This window comes from Triturus cristatus, chromosome 12 (genome assembly GCF_964204655.1).
Source record: "Triturus cristatus chromosome 12, aTriCri1.1, whole genome shotgun sequence".
NCBI lineage: Eukaryota > Metazoa > Chordata > Amphibia > Caudata > Salamandridae > Triturus > Triturus cristatus.
In genome coordinates this window covers 47,412,151-47,439,636 of record NC_140595.1, presented here as the reverse complement: position 1 = coordinate 47,439,636, position 27,486 = coordinate 47,412,151, and the positions used below count along the sequence as shown (strand labels likewise).

Sequence of the window (27,486 nt, the reverse complement as noted above, 5' to 3'; positions counted from 1 at the left end):
GAGGGAATTAGTTTAACAGATAAACGCATGCTTGTGTTACCGTCACGCATTCAATCGAAGCACAAGGCTACGAGAACCGCTTAGGTGTGTTTCCCTCCCGCCTGGCCCAGGATTGAGTGGTCGCATGAAAAGAGTATGGACAGACAGGACAGAGGCACTAAATTAAAACTATATTTTGCAGGGTCTTTGTCTGAAATGGATCCTAAAATCAAAGACCGCACACATGCTTCGAATTGTTTTCACATGCATACTGTTTCTAAGTGCTGCGAAGACTTGATATAGTAGGGTGGGAATGGTGAGCAGTTACCCTTAATTTATACTTGCAATGTCTGCATGCAAAAGCCTGTTTGGTGATGTTTGTTCAATGTTTTTTATAGGATTTCGTTCCAAAGAAGAAAGTTGCACCCAGGGGTAGGCCTCCGAGAAGGGTGTCCACGGGTGGACGGAAAAAAAAGGTGGGTAGCCATTTCGTCATATGGAAAAAATGCATATCTGCTTTTGGACGACCAAAGCATCTAGCTTACAGCGGTTTATAATAGTGTGGTTATCCCTGGCATTATGGATACTGGCAGTACCAACTGATGAGTTGTGGTGGGCATTCAGTCCTCACATCCCTCTCTACTTTTCCTAACTATTTTGTTAAAAAGACTTGCAAAATCTGCAGTTGATTGCTTGTGAGTCTGGAATGGTCCTTGTTAGACGCTCAGGCTGGTTTCTGTCCATATGTTATTGTTTTAAATTTATTGTTTTAATACTTGGTTCTGTCATTAGGGTTGCTGCAGGTTGTTTAATCAAGAGATTACGAGTATACTGCTTTCACCTTTTGCTCTCTTTGCGCTTATGTGATTTTCATCTTGTGCAGTTGTTTTTTTAATGTAATGGCTTAAGAACTGATGGGTTACACTGCTGTGGAAGCTCACTTACATTTGAAAAGTTGATGAATGTGAGTAGTATGCAGTCCTTCCTATTTTTTTTCAGAAGGCACATGTCTATCACACATTTGTATGTGTTCAGTATCTATCCTTTGCGAATTGTGTAAACTGGCTGGGAGGACACCCTTGCATTATAGTTTTTTTTGTTTTTAGAAACTGAACGTTTGAGGAGACCTTACCTTTGGCTTCAGTTAAAAGCATGCACCTTTGGCACCTTCATTCCTTTCTCCTTGAACAGTAGGCTTGCTTCATGTGGTTTTTATTCTTACTCTTGGCAGGTAGTAGAATCTGCTTCAGACTCCGAGTCTAAAGCGGAATCTGAGGAGGAGAATGAAAAGGAGGAAAAGAAAGAGGAGGAGGAGGAAGAGGAGGATAAAGAGTCAGAAGTAAAGAAATCTGACTCTAGCTCTGATGTGCCTGTGAAGGAAACTGAGGTGAAGAAATCTGACTCCGGCTCTGGGTCTGACGTGCCCCTGAAGCAGCCAGAAATAAAGAAATCAGACTCTAACTCAGACTTTGATGTGCCTGTAAAGAAGACTCCGCGAGGAAGGAAGCCAGCTTCCAAGAAACCAGAATCTGACTCCGAATCTGATGTTCCTGTGAAGAAAGCTCCCCGAGGCAGAAAACCAGGTGGGAAGTGGCGCCATACCTATGGAAAACTTTTTGTATGAAGTAGATTTAGTGTGCAATGCATGATCCTGATACATCTGTTCATTATTACTGTGCTGCTTCTGATCTGCGTGTTGATGCCATCTTGGATTCTATAGCTGTGCTAGTTCTACGTTTGGCTGTGAGTTGCCTGTAGAGTACAGAATAACAGTTGTAACATAATTTAACTTAACGTGTCTATGGAGACACTTAACCCCGAAATTGAGCTCCGTTTTATGAGTGCTTCATGATTACTTCTGAGAAAAGCATTTAGGAGGAACGGTTCTAGGTGATCATAAGTATGAATGATGTGCATGGCCCTGGAAGAGCTCCTGTCAATTCAGTTTTCGTCCTCTAAAAATAAGTCGGTGTACTGGACAGGACTCCTTTTTGCTGTGGATAACCTTACAACTTCACCAACGTCTTCAAGTGACTGTATAGCAGAAGTGGTTCAGCCTTTACACTTTTATATACTTGAAAAATTAGATATGGAAACATTTCATAGCAATTAGAGATGGCCTTATAAACAAATAATTTCCTTTAAACAATAACATGGGTGGTCTGGGTGTCCTTTCACTTTTTGAAACCCACATTTTGCATATCAGTAGCACAATACTTCTGTGCACGAAGCCACCAAAACATGCTAACCTGTATAGCTGCTTCTGATGTCCATTTAAGCAAACAGGTAATTGAAAGGCCCTGCTGACTTTTACAAAGTACGCCGCTTGTAAGGGTGGGATTTGGCCTGTTTTCCATTAAATCCCTTTAGTACATCTGAGTGCATAATGAATGTGGCAGGTATTTTGCAAGAATCTAGATTGTTTATTTATTTATGTCTATAAAATAAGTGCCAAACATATCTCAAATGTATAGAATTCTAGTTTGCTTCTTTAGACACGGAGCGTATTTAAAACTTCAGCATTACATACCACTGCCATGGTGACTAGCTCCGCATAATTAATAGAAGCTGCTTCCTGCTTTTCAGACAATGTCCTATAGTGTTGCAGCAAGAATCGGCTATAGAATGTATTAACTAGTAAAATCATGTTATTGTCTCATAAATGGTCTTGCTCATGTTGCCCCCTGACTACTAAAAATGTGAACACGGTCATGCTCGTAGGCAGTCATGTAGGAGACTTTGCTTGCTCTAGTTACCAATTAGAGATTCTTCTCTAGATGTCAGTAGGAGGTGTCCTGGAGAAATCGTAGTTTGTTCCTCCAATATTAACTTTTCATGTGTTCCACTGCAAATATGATTTATCTGATGGTCATAGTAAATGTTCTTAGGCATTGCAGTATATTTGTCAAAGCATGTGAGGTGAGCCTTTTATTGCTCTTTGCATGGTATGTGTGGAGTATGACTGTATTCGGAGATACTCCAGCAGATTCCCCAACTACCCAGCTAACAAGACTGCATTTGTAAGAGAAGGGCTCTAAAAGAATATGGCAATGTATACAAAAGGCAATAGTTCTCTTACATTTCCTTCTTCCTACTCGTGGATCATCCTTTTGCCGTTAAGGACCGTACCGGAGCACATAACCTCTGCACTAAAGAAGAGACGAGCACATGTTTGATTACACACGTGCACAGGATCTACTTAGAAAGGACGGATGCGCAGCGCTTGCTTCCAGAGTCACCCTTGAGCGTGTTGCTCTTACCGCCCTCCCCTTCCTTTGAGTTTGATTTCAGGAAGTTTTGCTGTGTTGACTCCCCGCAGTTCATTGAAACTCGTAATACATTTCTGTAGTTTTACACCCATCACTCTTATTTTCATAGTCCTAGGTGTTCCTTCAGCTTTTTTTTTTTTTTTTTGGGATTGTACCAGAGCACGTACGTCTGCACTAAAAAGGAGGTCTCTGCACGGGTTTATAAACAACTGACAGTTGTCCTGCAGCGCATCCTGCATTTTGCCACTTCCCTTTTTTCCTCTACGCATGGTATGAGATTCTTCTAGTTGGATCTCTCTTCAGTGATTGCTTTTTGCTTTCAGATTATTTTGTAGAGATTTTTTGTTGTTGTTGCTTTTTCAAAGCACTCCTTAATGTGCTCTTGATGCATGCTGCAGAAATCTGGTTGAGGGTAGGATCTTGGGGTTGGACCTGGTCACCCACCTTACTATTAAAATGGCTTACTCCACATGGGACGTTCTGAACTGCTGCACATGTGTATCTCTTTGGTTGCACATTCGATTCTTCTTGCATGTTCTCTTCTTTGCTTATCAGTAGGGCAAAATGGTAGGCAATTCCCATTCAGATCTGATCTTGGTAGCCCATGCTGCCAAGGTGTAAGGAAGAGTCTGTAGTGCTGCACTGTTCCATTCTAAGGTAGCTGTTTCATGGCCTCTGAAGAAAGCAATCCTTTTTAAAACCGTTGACATCGCTGAACATGGTATATAGGGGTTTCTGAGAAGACAGGTAAGAGTGATATCCAGGTAGGTACCTGTGAAAGAGCTTCCGCTTACACACAGTGTGTCATCCTCGGAATCTGCGTCGACTCACTTGACAGCAGATCAGGATTGAGTGCTGGACAAGGAACTGGTTGAGGGGCACAGAAAGATAGCCCACTACTCTCATAGGCCCACTTTGAATATTTGTGCCGTATAGTTTTGAACTTCATTAGGGCAACTCCAAGGATTCTTATTAGACTTGCGGATCATGTACCAAACTGAGAGCGAGGATACGTCAGCTTAGTGCTGGGTTTTGGTTTGCATTACTGCTTTCCAGGACTACTGGTTCACAACATTAACAAGGACACTCAAAACATAGAAATCAAGATCTGGTACTAGTACATTGTCTTGTAGGGTTTGCTGTGCTCTTAAGACCAGAAGCTGCAGTCCTGCTCATGGACACACTTACCTCAATCACTTCACCTCATGAGATTCATGATTTTCTCTTAACACTCTTGGGGTAAAAGTTTGTCAGATCACGACTTTTAAAGCCAGGTGAGCAGGTCACTATCTCTCACCAAAATTGCCATGGCTTATTCCCATGATTAGTCCCAATTTGACTTAATTAAACTTGTACATGGAGACACGTGGTGTGGGGAGCAGTTGCTTGTTCCTCGCTTTCCTGGATAATGCGTCCCGGAACCCATGAAGTCCTCATTGGAATTGCACAGGAACCGAATGTGACGCCATGAAGATGTAACTGCTTCCACATAAAACGTCTACTGTGGAATCTAATTTGAGTTTTTAAAAAAAAATTGCACTCTTGTGTTTCTCAGAAAGTAGACATGCAAGAATCATTTGGGTCTAAGAAAACGAAAAATCCCAGTTTTGCTACTGGTATAGCAGAGACCTTTTCCACTCGTGAACTCGGTCTTCAAACTGCTTCACAGGGACCTATTATGCATGTTAATGTTTTTTTAAATGAGACCCATTAAAACGAACAGTTAAAAGAACTCTGTGCTCTGCCTCCAGACATGCTCAACTATCTGACACCTGAGTTGGTATTGGTAAGAGGTTTTCCCAACCGAAAACCGACAGTAGCTCCACCTGAAGTCATTCACGAAAAAAGCACAAACCTCTTTTATGGTTCCTCTACAGTTGCTTTAGTATTAATCCTGCATGTTTTTTCTGTTGGCAGGAGTCTCCTGTGGTGTTCTTGCCTGTTCAGGAGTGCCTTTTTGCCTCATTCACTTTAAATAAAGATACAAGACCTTTTTAAATATTGGTTCTCGTCCTATTTTCTCCTCATGCATTGGAGTTGTACCCTTTCCTTTGGACGTCTGCATTTGAGATCATTTGATATTCGGCATGCAGTCAAATGCATTCTGTAATAAAATCGCTGCAGCATATTTTCTAATGTGGGCGTTGAATGTAGTGAGTGATCTTGCGGATTGGTGACTGCAGAGACTGCTTCACTGTCTTACATAACCAAGGCGGTTGACTCCATGACCATGGTTAATTTTTGTCGTTGCTTGGCACTGGCTCTTATTTTTAAGCACTGACCCTTGTTTATGAGAGTTCAAAAAAGGGAGGAGCACTCTGCCTATTTTTATTAGCCCATCGCAAGAGTAAAGCAATGCAATGTATTTAAAAATAATACAACTTGCAGTTCCAGCTTGGAGCGATCTGCAATAGTCCAAAACATCACATTTTGTTTCAGTACGATGGTTAGTAGGTAATGCTTACACCACCATTCGGCAGAAGTGGCAGTAGCAGTGGCCAGTGTTGGCTCCAGTGAAATACATTTGGCCCTGGCACATATATATTAATTTTTACCCAAAAAAATATTATGAACATTATCAACCTTCTGTGGTGATTGTGTAGATGTTCTTCATCCTGGCAGGACCTATGGGCTCTTGTTCTTTTATTTTCCATCAAGTGACTAGCTGGTGTGTTTACCAGCTATCATTTTATTGTCAAAATAGTAGTCTCCAACCCCCCCATAAACATGGTTTTTAATTGATGTAGACCATAACCCCAGGCTTGTTTTTTAATTGATGTCTTATGCTGAGGTTTTTTAAACATTTTGTTTTACTATAAATAAGGCTTCGCAATTTTGTTTATTAAAACGTCTAGTGACACTGCTGGCATTGAATTTCAGATTCACATAAGCTGGTTAGGAGCAGCAGTGCATTTAGTGTAAAGATGGAAATATGGGCCTTGATGAATCAAAATTTTAGCATGGTGTGTAGTTGGCCTTACGCTGTACTAAGGGTTTTGGCTAGAGATGGGTCCTTTTTGTTAATTTTCACAGTGACTGTTTTCAAATGTATGCAATATTTCAGACCAAGTTCCAGTTGATGGAATTATGCAAGCTATTTGAATTGGGCATGAAGCAAATGTCCTACATTCTGCATATATTCAATTTGATAAGAAGAGGCAAGGAGAGTGAAAGAGGAGTAGAATGAGAGCTTGGGTATGGGTTGGGAAATCTTGAAAAAGTAGTCCTAGAAAAAAGTGTGAGAAGGGGGAGAAAACAGAGAACGAAAAATGGGAGGGGGGGGGGGACGGGAGAGAGGTGAGATGAGCAGAAACCGTGAGTTTTGAGGTGTTTTATGAGAGAAGGTGAACGACTGAGACGACAAACTGGAAAACAGTAGAAGCACCTCTTCAGTGTTGCAGGGCCGGCATGTGCAGAAACTGGAGTTAACAGGCCTTAAAATATATTGAGTTGGTATGGTTGGGAAAGACTGTAGGCAGACCAGGAACTGTATGTGGGGGAGGAGAAATGGCCTAAACAAACCAATGAAATTGTGATAAACTAGGATGAGGCTGACTTAAGAGATACTGTACTTGAGGGACTTGGGTGGTGAGGGAACATAATGTCTGTTTGAAAACTAGGCGAGATCTCTCTGTACCACTCATGGTCTGGATCTATACCGATAGTCATTAAAAATCTAGTTAGCAATGTTTCAGCCATGTGTGGTAGAAATATTTTCAGTACGCTATTTAAAAGACCTTTTAGAACTGAAGGAGGTGAATAATTGGTCACTGGGTATGCTGGACCGCCATCACTGAAAGAACCTAAGATCATGTGCATGATGGAGCTCCCCTAATACATGTTCAGCTTGCGGCAATTTGGACATTCAGCATTTCTCAAGATTTGGCTCTATTAACCCCAAAACGTAATTCTACTGTCTGGACTAGCATCAAGTGTTTGCATTGGAAATGTATACTGACACTTGACCACCTGCTAAAACCAAGCTATGTGGGTAAAATTCTTGGCTAGGAATTACATGTTGATTGATTGTACTGTTTCAAAGTTACGTCTGCGCTAAAATTAGTTTTTGGAAAAATCTGAATCTACAGTCTTTCAACACTCCACATATGACTGCACAGAATCGTACAAAATGTCATCCACGCCATGACATGAACCGCCTCACAGTGCAACTCCTTCCCATTGCTTCATTGAACTCCACACCAATAGCACATCTGTCTTCACCATAGCTTGTACCACCAAAACGCTTCCTGACATCTAATCATCCAACTTTTCACATCTCGCGTATGTTATATAGATTATTTGCTGAACATCATTCAACTGGCCATTATATAATGAATTTTCTCATAGCACTCCCCACTCTGCAGCAATATCCTAGAATCTGCCACCCGTGATGTAGCTCACATGGGCTAAGAAAGAAAGGGGCAAGATCAGCATCACAATATCTGTCTAACAGTGACCTCTTTTTTGGAGCACCAATTTATCGCAAACCTTCACCTTTCAAACCAGATCTCCCAGCGGAGAGCTGATGGAAGGTTGAAACCCTCCTTAAAAAAACACACACACATACTGCAGATCTTGACCAGTATTTGTTCCACTCGGCCAAGTAGTTGGTGAAAACTACAAAATACATAAACTTTGTAACAATAATGATAAACTATCTGACTGACTGACTGATAACAGTGTGGTAGATATGTAAAGGTATCATACCCAGTACAAAATCTGTATTTATATATACTGCATCTGGGATCACAAATTGTCTTCTCGTTGATTGAGGCATGCTTGGTGGTCCTATAAATATTGGTGAAAAGGAATTCTACTTCATTGGCTAATATTTAGAAGTGGTCCCACCTGACTTTGGGCTGGGTAGCAGTTTGGTAACTTAAGGCCTCTTGATGATGGCGGTCAGACGAACATTCGACCACCATCGTTTTGGGCTGAAGACCGTCTGACAAGCAGTCGGCAGTCCCGACAGCCCAATTACGATACAACTATCGTCCAGGCAGTCGTAAACGTCCCTTTTTCCATTGCGACTTTTGCTGCAGCTCAGAAAAGGGCTGCAACACTAGCCACAATGGAAAAAGGGATGTTTTTGAACATCCAGGTAGCATGTGATGCCTGGCTGTTTGGGGGGCACCTCATGCCACCCCCACGGTGTACGGGGGCCCTGCTAGTGGCCACCAAAGTCCCTTTCTGTCTGCCATTACATGGTGGTCGGACCACCATGTAAATGCAGAGAAACATGGACATCGTAATTCCTACAGCGGTGCCTGCGCAGGCACCGCCGCCATTGCAGGGATTACGGTCAAACCACTGCCCAACTGGCTCCTTGAAACTTTCGGAGGCAGCGGTCTTTTCCCCTGCCCAAATCGCTCCGACCACCAGCGTTGTAATCTGGCAGTTGGACCGATACTCTGGATGTTGGGCCTGTAATGTGGTACTGACTGATCTGAAAGGACCAACTTTTGGGGGCAATATGAATGTATCTTAAATCCCCTCTGGGAAATGTGTTTAATCTGCTTAACACAAGCCAGGTTCACTCGTTGAACGGAATGTCATTCTCGTCTTCGTTCATAACAGAATTTCAGCTCCAGGAGACTTAGTTTGATATGTTATGCCAACCCACAAATACCAGCTAAGCTACGAACAAAAATTCTGAGTGCATGAAAATTAGAACTCTAAATACAATGCACTAGCCTGATCTCCTGTTTCCTTAAGGTTGCCTCCTACACACTGCAGCCCTGAGTTTCGTTGTGGTACTCTACTTATTTATTTACTGGGAACTAACAACCCACATCAAATTACTGAGAATGGCTAGCCTCTTGTTTATTTGTTTTCAATATTCTCAACTAATATTGCGGGGAAAACAGATTTGTTGATCTGCATTTATTTTGAATTGCAGAAGGAACTCCCATAGCTTCCATTTTACTAAGAAATTGGACCTCTCTTTGAGTAGGAATCTTTTTAACTTCTTGAGTAATCCAAAGTTGAGCTGCATACTTTCACATGGAGAGCTGCCCATGAAGGCAGAAAATTGAATGTACACCACATAGTTACCAGTTGCCCAGGGTTCTCCTTGAAAGCTGATGCAAACATGTACATTTCCCATCACTAACCCATCAGTTCTTTACCTCAACATAAGGTATTAGCCGCACATTCTAGAGTTTGACCATGTTTCATTCTTTAGTTACTATAAAACTTGTCCATTTCTCAAAGATGCAGTTTTTACTCTAAATGCATTTTAGATACCGTCCATCTCAACCTATATAGTCTTCATACTGTTGTGGCGGGAGTGCAGTGCAAAATTAAAGGTGGCTGCGCTGTGACTTAACTTGCATGACTGCAGAAGAGTGACTGCCTCTGTGCTATCAACACACCATCTAGTAAGTACCATTTATCAATTGTGCATTACAAAAAATGGCTTATCTGTGTAGTGGAGGTCCTGCTGCCAAATTCACACGGGAAAATGCACAGAGTCCCCTGTGCAAACTGCAGCCTGATCTGGTCGACCTTTTGGTGGAGTCTGTGCATTACCGGAAGCTTGTATGTGAACTCACTGATTGGACCTGGGCTTTCGGTGTGCCAGATAATGGTAGCCCTTCCAAAGATTGAGGCGGCTTCCCACCTTTTATCTGTTTCTGACCAAACATGTCCTCATGGTTCCAAAGAGCTCTGGCCCTTAATGTTGGGGCGTACGTGCAAGGCTCTTCACCAGGTTTCTCGTTCTTTCCATGGCCGTTCCACATGCGCATAGTAACCCTCCTGGATGTAGCCGGAGGTATTTTGTAGGCTCCCTTCTTTAGAGTTGCTACTGGCCTGAGTGATCCATAGGTACATGAAACCTCTACAGATTGGTTCTTGATTCCACATTCTGGTCCAGCTAGTCTTGGATCTTCTGATCCCGACAGCCCTTTCTAGATCAAATTGTTCTGTTTTTAAACATTCACTTTTAATTGGATATGGTGACCGTAGCCCAAAAAATATGCTTCCAAGTACTCTGGTTTGGTGGATTGTCCCTTACGCCCTCAATGCCAACTTTGCTTTAGGCATTCCTGCCATCGGGAATTTCTTCCACTTGGTTAGGACAAATAAAAAGACTGTTTAAAGCGCCTATATGTGACCGGCTCAGGACCCCAGTAATGAAGCTTATGAAAGATTGAGAGAGGACCCTCCAACTCTGTCCATCTTGGGTTAGCCAACCAACTCCAATAGAAACCCATCTCCTGAGAGTCAGCTAAGAACTGTTGTGCCATGATGTTTCACAAAGCTCTAAGTTCCAGTCTTGATACCCAGTTTCCTCCAAGCAGGCTCAGGAACACATTTGGCCAGCCCTTTGATGGATGTTTCAGCTGCATCACCAAAAAAGCTGTGCTTGGAAATCATAACCGCAGAATAAATGACAAGGGCTAGAATGCCATTCGGAGTACATTACTTACCATAGTAATCCATGTACTCTTTGTCGTTCAGCCCCTTTCAATATTGAGACCTGTCCATTTTCTCTTTGCTGTGTTGACTTGCATACACTATTCATAAAAACGAACAGAGGTGTAGTAAAGACAGAGGGTGCTTGAGTGTTTAATGGGGCTAGGAACTCTGCATCCATGTAGCCACACTTGTGCTTGGACCTCCTTTTTTAGTGTTGTTCACGTGCTCTGGTACTGTCTTTAAAGTGGCAAGGACGCTCCACAAGTATGGTGCAAGGACTTGGGAATACTGGAGATACTAGGGTGAGTAACTTGTACTGCATATGCTGCAGAAGTCCGGGTTTAAAGCCAGTCGGTCCTGTGGGGTTCAGATCCTAGCATCTGACCCCTCAGGCACTGCTTGCTGTGCCTGGGCCGCAGTCACTTGATACATATTTGTAATGTTTATGCTTCTTTTTTAGGTCGGCCCCTACAGTCAAACCCATATCGTTTGAAGACTCTCTTTGAATCAAGAGTTCACAGAAACCCTGGCAGCTCTACAGCTCCAATTATCGAATCATACAAGCCCCAGAGTCACATGTCCGCATTTGCCTTCTTCGTACAGGCCTGCCAGGTGGAGATTCGGCGGCGCCATCCAGGAGCCTCTGTAAATGTGGAGGCGTTGTCAAAGGCCTGCACAGTGCGCTGGCGAAGTACCTCACCCCGTGAGAGAGCACTTTTCGAACACTTGTCGCATGGAGCCAAGCGGCGTTGTGGGATTGGGAACAAAGCTGATCAGCCCTTAGTGCGCCGGGGCAGACGTCGCCGCAGGGACCCATATGCACCCAAGAAGCCACCCACTGCATTCTTTCTGTTTGCCTCCAAGCACAGACCCCAGATACGTGCAGAAAGCCCTGGCCTGACCTTCTCCCAGATCTCCAAGATACTGGGCCAGAAGTGGTGGGAGCAGACCCCTGAGCAGCAAACGCCCTTCATTATTAGGGCGGCTGCACTTAAGAAAAAGTATGATGCTGCGCTCGCAGCCTACCGGAGTGGACGCTTACCTGCTAGACAACCCACCAAGAAAGAGAGGGTACAGGAAAAGAAAAGGGTAGAGACTAATGAGCTGGAGGCCCACCACAGCAGGGGACCGGAGGATGAAGGGGAGGAAAAAGTAAAGTCAGAAATGGATATGCTGGCAGATCACAGTGGGGCTTTAGCACTAGGGGAGCAAGAGGAAGATGAGGATGGTGAGGAAGAGAGCGATGAGGGGTACGAAGATGGAGGTGGCTGTCTGCCATGGGAAGAGCTGGAAGGAGGTCGTGGGAGCACAGAGGAAGGAAGAGTGTGAGGAAATAAGGAAGAAAAGCCTTTGGAGGGTGAAGATTGGCATGTCATGACACACCTCGAATAGCTCACAGGACCCCAAAGGACACTTTTCCTCTTACTGATTTCTAATGTTGTGGGTCCTGGTGCTTACGCTGCACCCTCTTTGAAAAGTATGACCCTGGAAACCGAAAGAGACTCTTACTTTATCTCAAAAATAGCCCGGGCTCAGTGTGAGATCGGTACTATCTGCATTTTTAAAGACTGTAATGTGAAGCTGAAACTTTGTCTTGTTTACCGCTGACTTTGACTTTTCACTTTTTTAAAAATAAATATTGTTAAAATTTGTAGATTTTGCATTGTCCTCTCTGCAGTGATGCACCTGTTATGTTTACTACTTTTGTTATTTTGAGTATTGCAGATGCTACTTGATAATTTGGAGACTAGTCTTATTTTATTTTCTTTGGTCTAGAGCGTATTTGTGTTTTGTGTGTGATGTTTGTCGGTGTTTTTGCAAGTGGCTTAACCTTAATAAGAATACCCAGACCTTTGCATTCAAGCCTAAAAGTATAAACTTGAGCCCCCCCCACCTCCCCCCAATAAAGGGACAGGCCACTGTATGGGGAGTTTTATGCTGGACACTATAATGAGCCAACGCTTCTCTTAAGTGTACTGTTAGAGTTTTCTGAGAAGCTGTACTGGCCTGGCATTGATAATAGCACTAAAATGCTGAGCCGTCCCAACACTGTAAGCAATCAACAGGTTTGGTCTTCGTAAAGCACCAAGGGTGACTCCAAGGTTCTTGTTCCCACTGCTTCCTGCTTGGAGGAGTTAAAGTTATCCTACTGTTAATGAGCCTATGGTATTGCACCTATTGAGCTCTGCATGAAGGACTATATTCCGCTGGTACTGCCACCAAACGAGTTGGCTAATAACCAGCCTTGCCGTCACTGATACAAATTCCAGATACTCGTGTGTGCCTGCCTTCGCTAAGTTTATAAGCCAGTGACTGACTGTATATCCTTTCTTCCTCCTAAAGTGACTTCCGTTTCTCAGCTACTGTGCAAAACTGGACCTTTCCTGCAGATTTGGAGGCTTGTGTCCTCTGAGGGGCTAGATTAAAATAAAACAAGCATTTGCAATGCAATAGGTCTTGCATTTGCGAAACTTTCAGCTACTGGCATTGTAAATGACAAAGCTTTAATCTATGTGTTGATTTTAAAAACGGATGAATAAAAGGTATTGTCATTTACAATGGCAATAGCATAAAGGTTTGCAAACGCGAGACCTATTGCATTGCAAATGCCATCTTTTTCCCAAAATAATCAGTTTCAGCAACAATGGACAATAAAGTAGAAAAATAAATGAATTTTCGTTGCTCGAAATTTAGAATATATATTGAATTTGTTCCAGTTAAAAGAACATCATAGTTGAACTGAAAGCAAAAAATTTCAGCATGCACCCTCATGATCAGTCAGTAGCGTGGCGTGATGTGTGGCATATTGGCATGACAGTAGGATGGAAATGCCCGACCCCCTTGTCTCACCTGTGATGACATCAGCAACAAACCTGTGCTACACCTCCAGTAACTTTGAGCCAATTGGTAACTGAGGATCCCAACTTTGGCAAAAATTTCTATATCCGTTTTAGCGGTTATTAGCCGTACACTGAGTCTTTACGATTGCGACAAAAAATCACTTCAGGCAGGGCTTTAAGTGGGATGGAAAAACTAGGGGTCTCAAAGGGTCGTGGCCAATGTAATCAAGGGCGTGGCTTAAAACACATAAGCTAAAAATCTGTGCTTAGCATAGTGTGCCGCCCAACTTGTATTTTGCTGTTTCTGTCACCAGATCCAGATATATGATACAACAAGCAACATCATACCTACAACAAGTCAGGACTATTCGCTTTGTCAATGGTTATTAGTTGCATAAGATAAATAAGCATCAACTATGGCTTGTATATCATATTGAAAAAGGTTCCACTTAAAGCCCTGGTGACACCACGACAATGTTGCTGCTCCTGAGTTTCAAAAAGAGAAGTGGTATTTTCAGTGTGCGCTATTCAATAGGGCCTCCTCACTCGCAACAGCGCTCTAAGTCTAGTGTTTTAAAAAGCAGCCAAATGGGATATGTAAGAAGCAAGATTTCCCTTCCCCTACAACGCTCACCTGGCATGCCCTCATGCCGTAACTTCTCCACTAGTGAAAAGTGAGCAGTGGGAGCAGGCACACATCATGTGGCGCAGCAGGGCCTAGTAAACACACCAACGACGCAGGCATTGCTCATGGCACACTACTGCAAAGCTAATAAGATCTCAGCGCGGGATTTATTTCGTTATCCTGTCAAGTAGCACATTTATTGGGTAAAGGTATTTCTGTAGTAGGGGATCTCTGTTATAGTCATAATCTGTGAATAGTCCAAGCCATGTGCGTGGACCGCGGAACAATCGAAATAGTCTCTTAAGGTATCCTCTTCTGCAGTCCCGCATAGACACTTAAGAGAAAATCAAAGACAAGTAATGCAGCCTGACCTTAACAAGGCTACACTGGCCAGCACTTCATCCTGAAGTGACCAAAAAGATAGCCAAATAATAATTAAATTTGCACATTTAGCTAAGTTTCACACTAAGAGAAACTACCCTTCACAAAACTCCTTTGCCATGATAGAGAGGAAGGGTTGGACCGACAAGCCCCATAGGCTGCCATTATGTGTCTGGAAAAGGGATACCGTGCCTCTAAGGAACCCTCTAGAGACCCTCGGTATCCCATGATGCACAGCCAAAGGCAAGTTACTTTCAGTTCTTTTTTTCGGCTCCTGCTAGCAGGACCCTGGAGCATTGAGCTCTACCTTTATTGGTATTTCTTCCATTTTTTTGAAGCTTTTTTGAAAGTTTTAGTGTTTCATTTGACGTCTGGGGCCTTTATCTTCCATTTGCTGTCTTTTTTGGCCAGTTAAGCCACTTCCTTTTTGTCAACTGCCTATCGAGTATTCATCGCATCCCTACATGCTTTCAAAGGGATGCATGTATCTCTTGAGGCGACAGGAAGGAAGCATAACCTTATAATTAGTCAGGGAATGCATCGTATCCTCTGTCATGCGAATCTGCTTCCCCGCTGTCCCGACAGCACAGATAGGCCCTCGCAGAGAGAATATATCCACACTGGTAATATGTCTGCTTTCTACTTCATTAACCAGGCGGGTATCAGTAGCGTGTGTGCGTATATGTGTACATTAAATAATAACCACTCTGGTAGGCAGATATTCGCTATCCTGCAACAAAACCGACAAATTGAGGAAGGGAGTGTGCGGGATCACGACAGATTTAGTATAGGCACGCAACACATCCTAGGAAAAACGCATGTATTGTTTTTTTTTAAGATCTCGCCTCTGAGTTTTGCCATTTGTAATTTAATGGGTAGTCTTGAAAACAAACGCATCGCTGCCAACTAAACAAGTTTAGCTTTGCTGCGTACCTGCGTGCACATCTCCTGTCTTCTTGGCGCATCTGGACATGCATCGGGCTGTCCAGATGGGCACCGTGAGCCGTACCCGTGCACATCTCCTGTCTTCTGGGCACGTGCACATGTCCTGTCCCCCTTTGGCAAAGAACCCCTCAACAATGGATCTCGCCAAGGCCAGCAGCGCATACGCTGCGTCGCTAGGCGAGACCTAAAAAAGGAAACCATTGGTCTCCAGCAACCAAATGATTTATATGCTGTGGGTACAAATTCTATCCGCCTGGTTTCAGTCGAAAGTTGGCCGAATGCGTATCGTGTTTGCACTTGATTCATAGCACAGTGATATGAAGTAGCCAACCGGGTCCTCATTAGGTACCAATATTCTTTATCGGCTTGCTGAAATGCTGTTTGGTGCTCCGAGAAGCCTATTCAGCCATGGAGTTCATAAACCGATTCCAGTTTGGAATCTCTTTCCTGATTCTTGACGTATCCTATTTCTCATGGACTCTATTTGAATCTGAATATGGCCTCTAATCTGTGCCTCTTTAAAGTATCCACGACTGTAGGATTAATGAATGATGCATGTGGAGATGCTATTATCACTGATTGTTGCGTCTTCTCCAGGACAGACTTCAACCCACCAACTTACACTCCTGTCCTCTAATCCAGGGTGATTCAAGAGGACCTAGTCCCTTGTTCCTTATGGGGTGGAGGAGGATTTCCACCTCAGTCAGATTTCCAAGCAGTCCTAGGCAAGATCTTGGTTTGACTTGGTCGGCCGTTCTCAATCTTTTAAATTACATAAACAATTTTTTCATAACTCAGGTTTTTGTTGTCCTGCTACTACTTTCAGAGTTATGAAGTTTGTTGTTCAAAAACAATTGATACGGCTCTACTGGGTGCAACCCTTCTATTTTAGCCATCTGTGAACCCCACTATGCTTGGCCACAGGTTTAATAAACCTGGATTGAAAAGACTAAACGCTGAGCTTTTCGTCCTCTCACTTGAAGACCAGAGGAGAGTCGGTCAAAGAAGACATCCATTATTTATAAGCATATCTCTTCTGTTGGCTGCAAAATCTATTGAGAATAAATTCAGGGTAGCAGCAGATGGAAACCCTGTATGTAGCCCCTCGTCTTGCTTAGGCCTTCATATTTCTGGCGATCTTGAGAAGTAAAGGCCCTGGAGACTCCTTCAGATTCGCGTCCATGGAGGTGACGGTCTGTTCCATGCTGCCTTTTGATGTGGATTGGTATAAATATCTTTAGACATTTCACTGCGCTTAATATCGATAAGTATGTCTCAAAATACACAGGAATACATATAAAACCTGGAAGGGGTAAGAACTGGCTTTCGCTGGATGATGAAAAAGATTTTTCTCTTCCATCCCTGGTATACGTTTGTTAGCGCTACACGGAGCCAGGCCAGGTCTGCTGCTCACATGAGTCTGAGTTTTGCCTTTTTTTCTCCTGCCAGCGGTATTGTCGGTCTGTAGGTCCTCCTTTTTAATGGTGATCTATACTTATGTGCTAATAAGGGCAAGGATTGTCACAGCAAAACCAGTTGGGAACATCAGCCAATTCTGTTTCTCAAGCAGTCTATCCGTTGGGACAGTGGCCTATGCGCCACTTTCCAAATGTTCATGGGCACATTTGATTTAAGATGTGATCTTTCACTGATGGTATCTGATGACTCCCACAATCTTAGCTGCATCTTTGCTCTTAAAGCCAATAAAAAGCTAATTTAATTCTTGTGACAGGACCCTTCCTGGAATGTGTTTCTGCAGTCCCTTATCCTTTGATGTCAGCGGTACTTGTCAAAGTGTTTCTGGCTAGCTGTGCTGCAAGGTTTCCATGCTAACCTGTCTCCATTTGGTGTTCAGCCTTTAAGCAGCTGTGTCTTGCTGTTTGGCCTCTTGGTCATTTATGAATGAATGTGTGAATTGTATGTATGGATTGCAGCTAGGTTGCCTTCCCCTCAAGAATGTAGATTAAAAACTGCTGTACCCTGAATTTCCTTAAGTTGCTACACATTGGCAATCCCTTATCGTAGTTTGAAGATGCATATTAGACTGTGGGGTGGGTGTCCATTTAGGGGCGCATTTTAGGCATACCTCCTGCAATTAGCACCCAGGTATTTGCTGTGGACTATTGTCTGAATCATAAAATGAATCCAGTGAGTGTACAGGTTGTCCGGTGGGAAACCGCTTAAGGAACTCCAGAAACACCAAACCATGAGGTCATCCCGTCTCTTCCCATCCATTGTGATACTTTTGTTTGTTCAAGTGATGTGATTATTCTTGGTGGTGTGTTTGGGTGTAGATTGTACATTTGTCTGTATTTCTGTGTGAACCTTAGCTAATCTGGAATATTTGTAGAAAAATGGGACCAGGTAGGGCTTCCTATTGAATTGATCTTATTAAGACCCAAGAGGCTGTTATTCTATTGTCCTACTTGTGGCAGGATAAAAGTACACTTTCTTGGGGTAGTTTGAGTTGACACTAGTCACCAGATTTCAACTGGAGCTTGTGTTACCTACTTAATTTATGGAGTCAAATACAGTCTGCTATAGTCTTATTGCAGAATCAACAAAAAGTAGTTCTCTTTTCTCCAAAGCCTTTTCATTTTTTAATATTATACACTCTACTTTACAGATATTCCTTGGGCAGTATTTGTTCTCAATCGTTTGAAGTCGCTTTGATGAATTGGCTCCCAAAACGTAATGTTTCATATACTGGATTTATTGTAGCAAAAACAATGAGCAAAATGTTTTCTCTTTACACCTGCATCTTGCTTGAATCTATTTTTATGTATGTAGTCAACATAGTGCATATCTTGTCCACTTGGGCTGCAGGGCACCGAATAGAAAACACTAAGATAACGTGAGTTTTAAAGAGTGGTTACATAGAACAGAGATTAATAAAGTATACAGTTACTTCCAAAAACCATCTTTACAGTTCAAATGAAAGTGGACAAAGGTAAGTGACACACATTTGATTGATTGTGATGATTTGAGGGTTAGTCATTCAAGACCATCATTGACCTGAAGAAAGAGGAGAAAGTGAGGGAGAATCAAGAAGGACGAAAAGGGCAGAGAATATATGTTTTTAGCTTTTTACACACTGTTGGAGAGTTTAACATTTTAGATTTCAGATACATTGTAGATGTAGTTTGTGGAAGTTAGAGTTCTTTGAGGATTCGATTAGCAAGTTTGAAATTGGTTCTTGTTGCTTAAATGATTGGGAAGTGTGGTCATAATTCTTGGAGTCTGAATCCAGTCGAGTTGAAGAAAAAGAGTACACTTTTAGAGGTGGCTGAAGTGATCAATAAGGCATTTCCACAGTCATTTCTGAGCATGATGATATCTTGGAGTACTGAAATGGAATATGCCTTAAGGATTACCCTAAGGATTTGGAAGGGAAATGGAGCACCTCTGGCAGAGTTTATGGTGTGATTAATGTGAGTGTTCATGGACAGGAAAAGATTAGTGTAGAAACCAAAGGGATTAGACCCATTGACCAACAGAGAGAGAGGGCTTGTCTATTGTGATACTGTTCATCAAATTCAGTTGGGGTAGGATTTAGTTTGATATTGTTGAATGCCATCCACTTGTTAGACCTCACATGTAATGTGCGTTACACTTGTACAAAATGGAAATAGTTGTAAAAAATCAAACTTTGTCACTATGGTCCATCAGGGTCTATTTGTTGGAACATGGTCTTGGTGGTGGTGAAGTTCAGCCAGTTGGTAGGTAATCATTTCTGGGTGGTAGTGAGTTAGGTGGCTATCATTTCAACATCATTTGTGTCTTTAATTGGAAGGTGGAAGTCTGTGCTGTCCAGATAGTGGGATATCTATGTTACCTGATGGACCTCTGGTTCTGACTGTTGAGCCAGTGCTGGTGCACGGAAAGCATGATTGGGCAAGCGGTGGTGGTGGTGAGTTAAAAATATAGATTCTTCTTTATATTTGTACGTAAAAGAATCTTGTCTGAACCAGGTTGGTATAGTTGAAGTGTGACCCATTGTCTTGGAAGTAGGTTTTCAGAATTTGAAGAAGATGGTGCTCTCTCTATATGTAGGTTCTGGTTGAAGGTGTGAATGGGTTGTTGGCTGACTTGTGACACATTGCCATGCCGGCAAGTTCTCTGCATAAGCCTCTAAGTCTCGGTATGCCTCTCATTTTTGTGCCATTAGAGTCTCTGATCAAAACATTTACAGTATGAATTTTGTGGTATTGATTTGTCTTGTAGTAATAAGTTATTTGGTAAAATTTCTCCTTGCAGCTTTAAACTTGTGGTACAGCTGTACATGGTTCCTTGACTATCTGTCTTCTGTGTTTTCACATTTCTTGACTGCAGCTGTCTCTAGTGGGATCTGTTTCTCCTTTGTGCCTAGTGATCAGACTCTCCTGAGCACTCAGCCATAAAACAAGCCTGGCAGTAGCTGCTTAGTTTCTCAGTTTGCTGTGTTCTGTCATTTTTCTTCTTGGCTCATTTGTGTGCCCAAGGATAGTGTTGTAAGGCAGACATGTTGGTTAATTTGGGAAATTGGAAAACTCCAACAGACTGGTCTCTCCAAGAAAGTTCAAGAAAGCTCATTCTTTCTGAAACTAAGATAGTGTTCAAACAGTTTGGCACATGAATGTATTCAGTGTCGCCTGAGGGTAAATTGAGCATGGTATCTCGGAAAGTTTTGTGTCTTGAGCTATTTGTCTGCTTCTGCGGAAATGCACTACTCCTGTTTTTATGTAAAAGAGTATGCCCTGCCTTTCTTAGGGGTGTAAAATTCTGATAAATACCACCTCCTTTCAAGGAAAGTGTTGATTTTTCCTTAGAATGTGGATGTTTGCCTTCAGGTTTACTTGGTAATACATCATCAGAGCTGTAGTGGGAGCGGTTGCTCTCTTCAATGTTGAAAGAGACTCAAGGTGTTATTAATATCGTACTGTTTTCTTGCATTGTTCATACGGATTCAGACATAGATCTGCCATATTGCATCAAACAAGTTGCCTCGAGTGTAAAAGTGTTGTGCTCCATGGGCCCTTTAAAGGCCATTTATCCCTCTGGGTTCCTTGATCAAAACACCTTGGTTAAGACCGCACTCAAGAGGTATGTATTACAAGGACTTTAGTGAGAAGTCATCTGGGTCCATGCCCTATGCTTTCTGTAAGCATTATTCTTTGGATGTTGTGCCGTAAGCCGATGCCAAGTTTAGTCTGACATTATTGAAGACCTGTTTTGGACAGCATAGTAGCTTAAAACACACAACTACAATTACCAGCAGATATAAGATGTTTTATGCCAATTTTTTGCTCATATTGGTTTCCCCGTGACTTTTGGCATGAAAGGAAATGGTCTGCGTTTTATTGCAACTGTCAAAGTAGTTAACCAAAGCTTGCCATCTGAAGGGTGGTGACGCAAGGTCAGTGTTTCATTTTTCTTTTTCGTTACATTCTCTTGTGGTTAATTGTGATTTGGAGTGAATGGATTTCTTTCCATGCATGCAAAAATAAAAAACTGTCATTAGCCATTATTTTTTTTTAAAGCATCTTCAAAGTTCTCAGTGCCTGCAGGGTCTCATTTCCCAAGGACGACATTTCTTCAGATGTTCAATGATCTGTGAAGGTGTAGATGTGCTACAATAAGAAAAGCCAGGTTGGATGCACATTAGCCAGTAGGCTCTAATGAAGATGCTCGTAGGTTCTGATTTTTAAGCCACCCAAATACCGTGAATGTTTCTTTGTGTGTTTCTTTTTTTTTTTTTTTTTTTTTTTTTGAAAACCTTTATTGACAGTTCAATAAGAACAAGTATGGGCCTACAACCCCCCGGGGCCGGCCGCTAAGCAATCAGAGCAATAACGACAAGTATAAACACAGGCAGCACTTCAGGGAGCAAAATCGTACTACTAATACTGTGAACAGCGTAAGTAGGGCACCAGGAGAAAAAGGTTTTCATTTTATGATGAAACAAGGCAGAAGGATCAGGTGACAAGCAATTTTAAAACAACGATCACGGATATGCAGAGTAATGAACGTTAGCGATTTACAGCAATCTATTCGGTCAATGGCGCAAACACAAGAACATCAGGATGGAGAAAAACATAGTCTACAGCTGCGCCCACAGTCCCCTGCCAGAACTCCCCAAGAACACCCCGGAAGTTGTGAACACATGGAACGGCAACGAGGCATAGCAAAAGGAGGTGTATCACGCTGATCCCAGAAAAAGAAAGACAAAAAGAATCAGAGAAGAAAAAGGAGGCCATGGAAAAAGATGAAGGAATACAGAGTCCCCTCCCCCAACCCCCCACCCTGCACCTCTGCAGATGAGTACGGCCCCCCCCCCCCAGCAGTGTGCCTGTCGCCCTGGAACCAGACCCGAAATGTAGAAGAATAGGGAAAAAGAAGTAGGAAAGGACCCCCACCAGACGGGGGGGTAGAGAAAGTATTTATAAACTGGAGGAGGGCCTTCATAACAGACCCCCGGCTTCTCCCTCCCGCACGGTAAGGTTCCCCTAAAGTGAACAAGGAACAGCACAAAAACAATCTTCTCAAACCACGATGGGGAGCATTATGCGTCTATTGTGCCTGTAGCCATGTCAGGAGAGCACACCACCCCAAGCCCGCCCGTCCACTAGGCGACCACCCCCGAGGGGCCAGCCTCATCCCTGACCACTCAGTGGAATTCTGCCCATGCCAACCCCTCGACCCAGCACCATACCCAATGTTCCTAGGCAGAGGAATGTCCAACAACGACAGAGAAGCGACGCACACAGGTGGGGTGGAAGTCTCTGAGCATCAACACAGTCCGCCGCGTGAGGAAACAGGCTTCCAAGTGCTGCCCTAGGATCTGCACTGCACGCAAGGTTCAGGAAGGCAGAAGCAGCCAAAAGAGACATTAGTTGCTGGAGTTGTCTCTGGGTCGCAGGAGGGCATGCACGGGATGAGGCCACCACATCCCACTCAGGTCCAACGCCTCCGGGACAGATCAGGCCCTCAGAAGGTCGAACACACTGTAGCATACTGGCCGGGGCGTCCAGTCGTGTACTAACCTCAGGGGGGGCCGCCACAGCGTCCTCCTGCGCGCAGTGTGGGTAGACTCTGTGTTCGTGCGGACAGGCGGGCCGCCACTGCCCCAACTCCGACGCCACACCATCGAGCTTACTCCCCAAGATCACGAAACCATGAACCAAGGAGGAGTGAAGAGTACCAAGAGCCTCGAGGAGGTCGCCGTACCCCAGCTCAGCTCTCTGTGATCTCGCCGCCACACTCCCAAAAATCGTACGCTCACAGGCCCGCTGCGGCCCAGCGGACAGGATGGTAGGCGTCATCGACCCAAGATGGCCGCCAAGTATGCCCGACCCTCACCGGGGCCGGGACCCCAGGGCAAGTGTCGCGATGTCCCCGTCGCGGGTGACCGGGTTCCGGGGGCAGGCAAAAAACTATCCGTGGTCACGGGCAACAGTCGTCCCCACCACGGACCAGCTCCCGTAGAAATCCGGGGGCGGCCCGCAATGATCGGGGCAGGATACGGACGGCGGCCGGGCAGCTCACCAGCAAGGCAGGGGCAGCCACCGGAGGATCTAAGATTTGCACCCCGGGTCATGCACTCGGTCAGCTACACTGGGCAGTAGAAGTGACCATGCCGAAATGTAGGCCAAGTTTGGCACCGCTCCGGTGGGCCGACTCCACCCAGTCACCACCGGCCGCTGTTGTCGCACTGCCACCCGGCCACGGCGTCCACTCGATGTCCCGGCTCCAGGGCCGCACAGGCCGCAAAGTTCAGATGCAGTTTTCTCCGGCGATAGCACGGCTAGAAACCTCGGAGTCACACAGTCGGGAGCCCCTCTCCTTCAGAAACACGACCACGTAGCACAAGTTGAGGATCTCAGGCAGGATATCCGTGCGGGATGCGGAGGCTCACGGAGCCGGGGGTCTACGCTGCCGTCCCGGTCGCCATCTTGGCTCCTCCCCCTCTTTGTGTGTTTCTTAATAAAGTACGGTTGAAGAGGTTTATTTCTTTTATCATTTCTTTGCCTGTAGATTATCAAGTATTTTTAATACATTCCACTGTTTCATTTTTTTAAGGGCGAGGATTTGTAGCTTGCACAGTATCCCAGATGAGGGGTCCAACTTTACTCTAACAGTATGCAGAGTAATACTGGGTTAATTATCTCTCTCTCAGACCTGTGCAGTGTTTTATTTAATGGCTGTTCAGGGTTGGTTTAACTGCTCCCAAAGAGGACAGACTGATGTTTTTCCTTTGGCACCAACAGTTGGAAATCAGCAGCTTCTCATGTTTTCATTGTATGAAGTGTGACTTTGTGCTTGCAGTAAGTATTGGGGACGATAGTTTGGAAATATAAACCAACGGAACGATTGGAGAACATTTAATATGGTTTGTAAATGGCAAAGGAGCCACGCTTTCATGTGAATAAGTGCAAACCCTGTATCCCCCTTCTGGTAAATGTGTACCCTACTCTAACCCGACTCTCCCTAGAATTATACTCCGTAACACTTCTCCCTCTATGTGGTTACTTTTTTAGTTGCATGAGTGTATCTCACTGTGTCCTGGTTGGCTTCCTTTTTAGTATCATTTTTTTTCTCATCATCTGTAATTCTATTTTTATGTTCAGTTTAAAATTCAATAAAAACGTATGTGGAAAACAAATTGGAATACAAAGTAACAATCGATTCTATTGGAAATTTGAGGGTGGTAACTTTCCCATGAAGAAGAGGAAAGAAAGAAAAAGGTAACCATGAGTACAGGGCCTCTTTCAGTAACTTGTGGCTCGTCTGTCAGCCCTTCATTCAGTCGTAGACTCACAGATCCTTCCGTGAGACAACTACCCTGTGCACAAGCTTTCATCCCTTATGTAGTGAGCAAAAGAGCACTGTGGCATTAAATAGTCCTGTGTGTTTGGAAAGCGGGACTCGTGTCGGTGGCTACACATGCCCCGCGTCCTTGTTTTAGTGCGGAGGGATGTGCTCTGGTGCGGTTAATAAAGCATACTTCATCCGAGGATCCAGCTGTAAACTACTGTGGTAAGTAAGGCACTGATGATCTCCTATACGGAGCATAATCCACCCTAGTCAACAAATTCTGAAAAACGATACTTTAACTCACTCCATGAATTTATAAAAAGTAAAACATGACCGTTTCAGGAAGTGGATTTGTGTATTGTTGTGATGACAAATCCAGGTCTTAAGGAAAATCAGAAATGTGAGTCGTTTTGTCTTGGGAGACACTGCTCGCTATTTTGTTAGAAGTCTTAAGCACCCTGGAGTTTCTTAGTGGCCAGTTGCTGTACAAATTCTGAGTCAACAATAAATCAAACTATGCCAATGTGTTTGTTTTCATCTCCCAAATGCGGATTAGCATGATTTTTGGATCCCCATGTGGTCCACTAGCTTGGATTTTTCCCCTTTGAACCTCCTGACCATTCTCTGGGAAAAGTACGCCCGAGTCCTGGTAATGTTTGTTTTGCAGTCACTGATTTGAGCGCTTGCCCCATTTTTATGTTGTCTAGTATACCATAAATCGTCCAGGTAAGCTACAGAACCAATCATTTACTTTTAGCATAAATCCTGGTACAGTGGTAATTGGCCTTTGCCACTGTCCTGGTTCTCCATGGAATCCTTTGCTGGAGTGTAATGCCCTTTCATTGAAGTTTGTCAATTTCTTACTCTTCTGGTGTCTGTCGCTAGGTATGTATCCCACCTCATAGACCACTGACAACAAATATCTGCAATAAGACAAGGGTTTCACATCTACGGCTGTTTGGTTTTTATTGTTTTGATATATGCCTATAAGTTATAAGGTGCAGATGTCAAATGTAGCATCACAAGGGTCAGAACCATGACAGAGTTTTGGGATAGTCACACGAGAAATTAATCTACATTGAATTTCATTGCAAATCCTTTACAAAATCTGTTGTGATCTTGGAAATATGACATGGCTGGCTCTCGTGTACCTAGGGTGAACACTTGTCATGTAAACTGGTGAGTAGGTAATAGCCATCAGTAACAGCCTTTTGTGAAATGTCACCATGGCAGTGTGAGCAGATGTTTACTTATTGAACTGTTTATGGCACCATGAGACTGGTACAGAATACCACTGTGACATGGAAATGTTGGCTTCGATTAATGCATTGTTTGTGCATGTTGTAGTCGCAGATAGTTTAATATATTTGTATTGTTCCTCTTGATTCCATTAACGGGCACCTTTCTAATTTCTGGTTTATAATGTTTTATGTTCATATTGTGCATGAATACAAACCCCAACTGCTTGCTACCCGCACTGCATCCTCTGGGTCGTGAGCCCTTATTTCAGCTTCCCAATGCTGGCAGTCACTGTGTGCGGCGCCGTCCCCCCACACTCTCTCACTCTTCAAATTCTTTGTGTGATCAAACCTTACATAGGTCGATTTCCTACACTGCTGTATACCTGCTAGATTAATGCAGTCATCCAGGACATTAAATAGAGTCAAAAAGGGGGAGGAAAACGCGGGCTTTTGCAATTGGGTCCAGCATACATGCCCATTAAACTATTGAAACACAATTAGTATGCAGTTCCTATCAAAAAGAAAATGACGGGTCGTAACTGTGGGATGAAAATTAGTAAAGGCAGGAGAGGAATCTCCTTGTTGGAAAAAGGCCCTCACACACCCAACAAGTAGGTGTCTTGCTTCATCATCGGGCCTGCTCCTATCAGGCCGGCGCTGCAATGCCCGATCAGGCACCCGTGATTGGGCCTACTTAACGGAGATCTTTATTCCAAGGCCGATGGGTGATGTGTGAGTGAGGGTCCTAGTGTTGTGTAGGTGAATGTGGAATGTGAAGTGGAGTTTAAAATAGGGAAACCTAGTCCGATCAAAACAATTTTAATGAAATTGGCTACTCTCCTACTTTTAAAATGAAAAAAATCGCATATAATCACTTAATGTTGTGAATTTTTACGCTTATGAAATTAGGTCGACATGTTTCTTGCCTTAGTATCAAATCGATGGCAATCCCTCAGGACCTAATCAAATACTACCTACACATTTTTGGTGGTGGTCGCCCAACACTAACAGTGAAACGTGGCCACCCTTACAGCACCCTAAAAAATGTGTTGGTACCTTTAGTTCCAACAATACTTATTAAGTATTAACCTGTAATAAATAAAAACAGTTAAGACCGTCAAAACAAAGAAAACACAATGTCATTTCCATAAAGACCAATAATATTGGTTCAATCAGTGGCAGTGCATCAAAGACATGCAATTGGCCTGCTTGATGCAACTATACTGTACTAAATCAAAATATGAGCATTCTGGTGATGAAGATTAAAATTAGTGAACATTGCGAAAAGTATACAAATTAGAAGGTCTAAGAGTTATGAAATTAATAAAGTACAATCCACGAAAAAACCTCACCCTCATTGAGTCAGTTCCGGGCCATAACAGTACCGGTCGTCGTCTACACTGAATTCTAGTGTCCTGATATATATTAGCTCTTGTAAGGATACTTAACACAATAGGCATGAATGATCAACTCTGGATTATGTGAGGAAGGGAGCACTGCGTATGCGTCTTACCTTTGCAACGAAGAATGGGGTAAGTAAATGACTATAGTGGGTCAAATATATCCCATCGAGTATAAATAGTTTGAAAAGGGCGCTTATGTTAAAAACAACTACTTGAATTGGCGCCAAAACATATTAATGGAGGTAACGGACCTCCGACGAGATTACCAAGGCATAGTTGCGCGTGGGAACAGCGAGTTGTATTGTAATTAATATCGTTAGCGCTTGCTGCTCATAAGGACTCATACCAAATCTAAAAGGATTATCAACAGCGCCTCGAGAGGTGAGAACGCAAATGCGTACAAATTTATGAAGTTAACCCAGTACATACAATCAGCTACCGTTTTACTCGCGGTTCCTCTGGAGGAATCACGAAGTTGATCCTACCCTGACGGATCGGCCGGTCCAAGTGGTCTGCTTGCCGAAGTTAGGCAATGATAGGTATAGTGCACAGGCCGGTCGTGGGTGGGCGTGTCAACAAGGACTTCCG

At 43.5% G+C, this 27,486-nt stretch overlaps 1 protein-coding gene across 3 annotated transcripts in view; it reads left to right on the top strand.

The window, feature by feature from the left end:
• HDGFL2 (HDGF like 2) overlaps positions 1–27,486 on the top strand; it is a 103,281-nt gene that overhangs the window by 33,819 nt on the left and 41,976 nt on the right. For 2 of the 3 annotated variants that reach the window (XM_085638847.1, XM_085638846.1), the window contains exons 6-7: positions 378–455; positions 1,211–1,562. In XM_085638847.1, the coding sequence (XP_085494973.1) occupies positions 378–455; positions 1,211–1,562 (430 nt within the window). Of the gene's footprint in view, positions 1–377; positions 456–1,210; positions 1,563–11,130; positions 12,325–27,486 lie in introns of those variants that run through there. The other variant, XM_085638848.1, reaches the window with a different exon arrangement.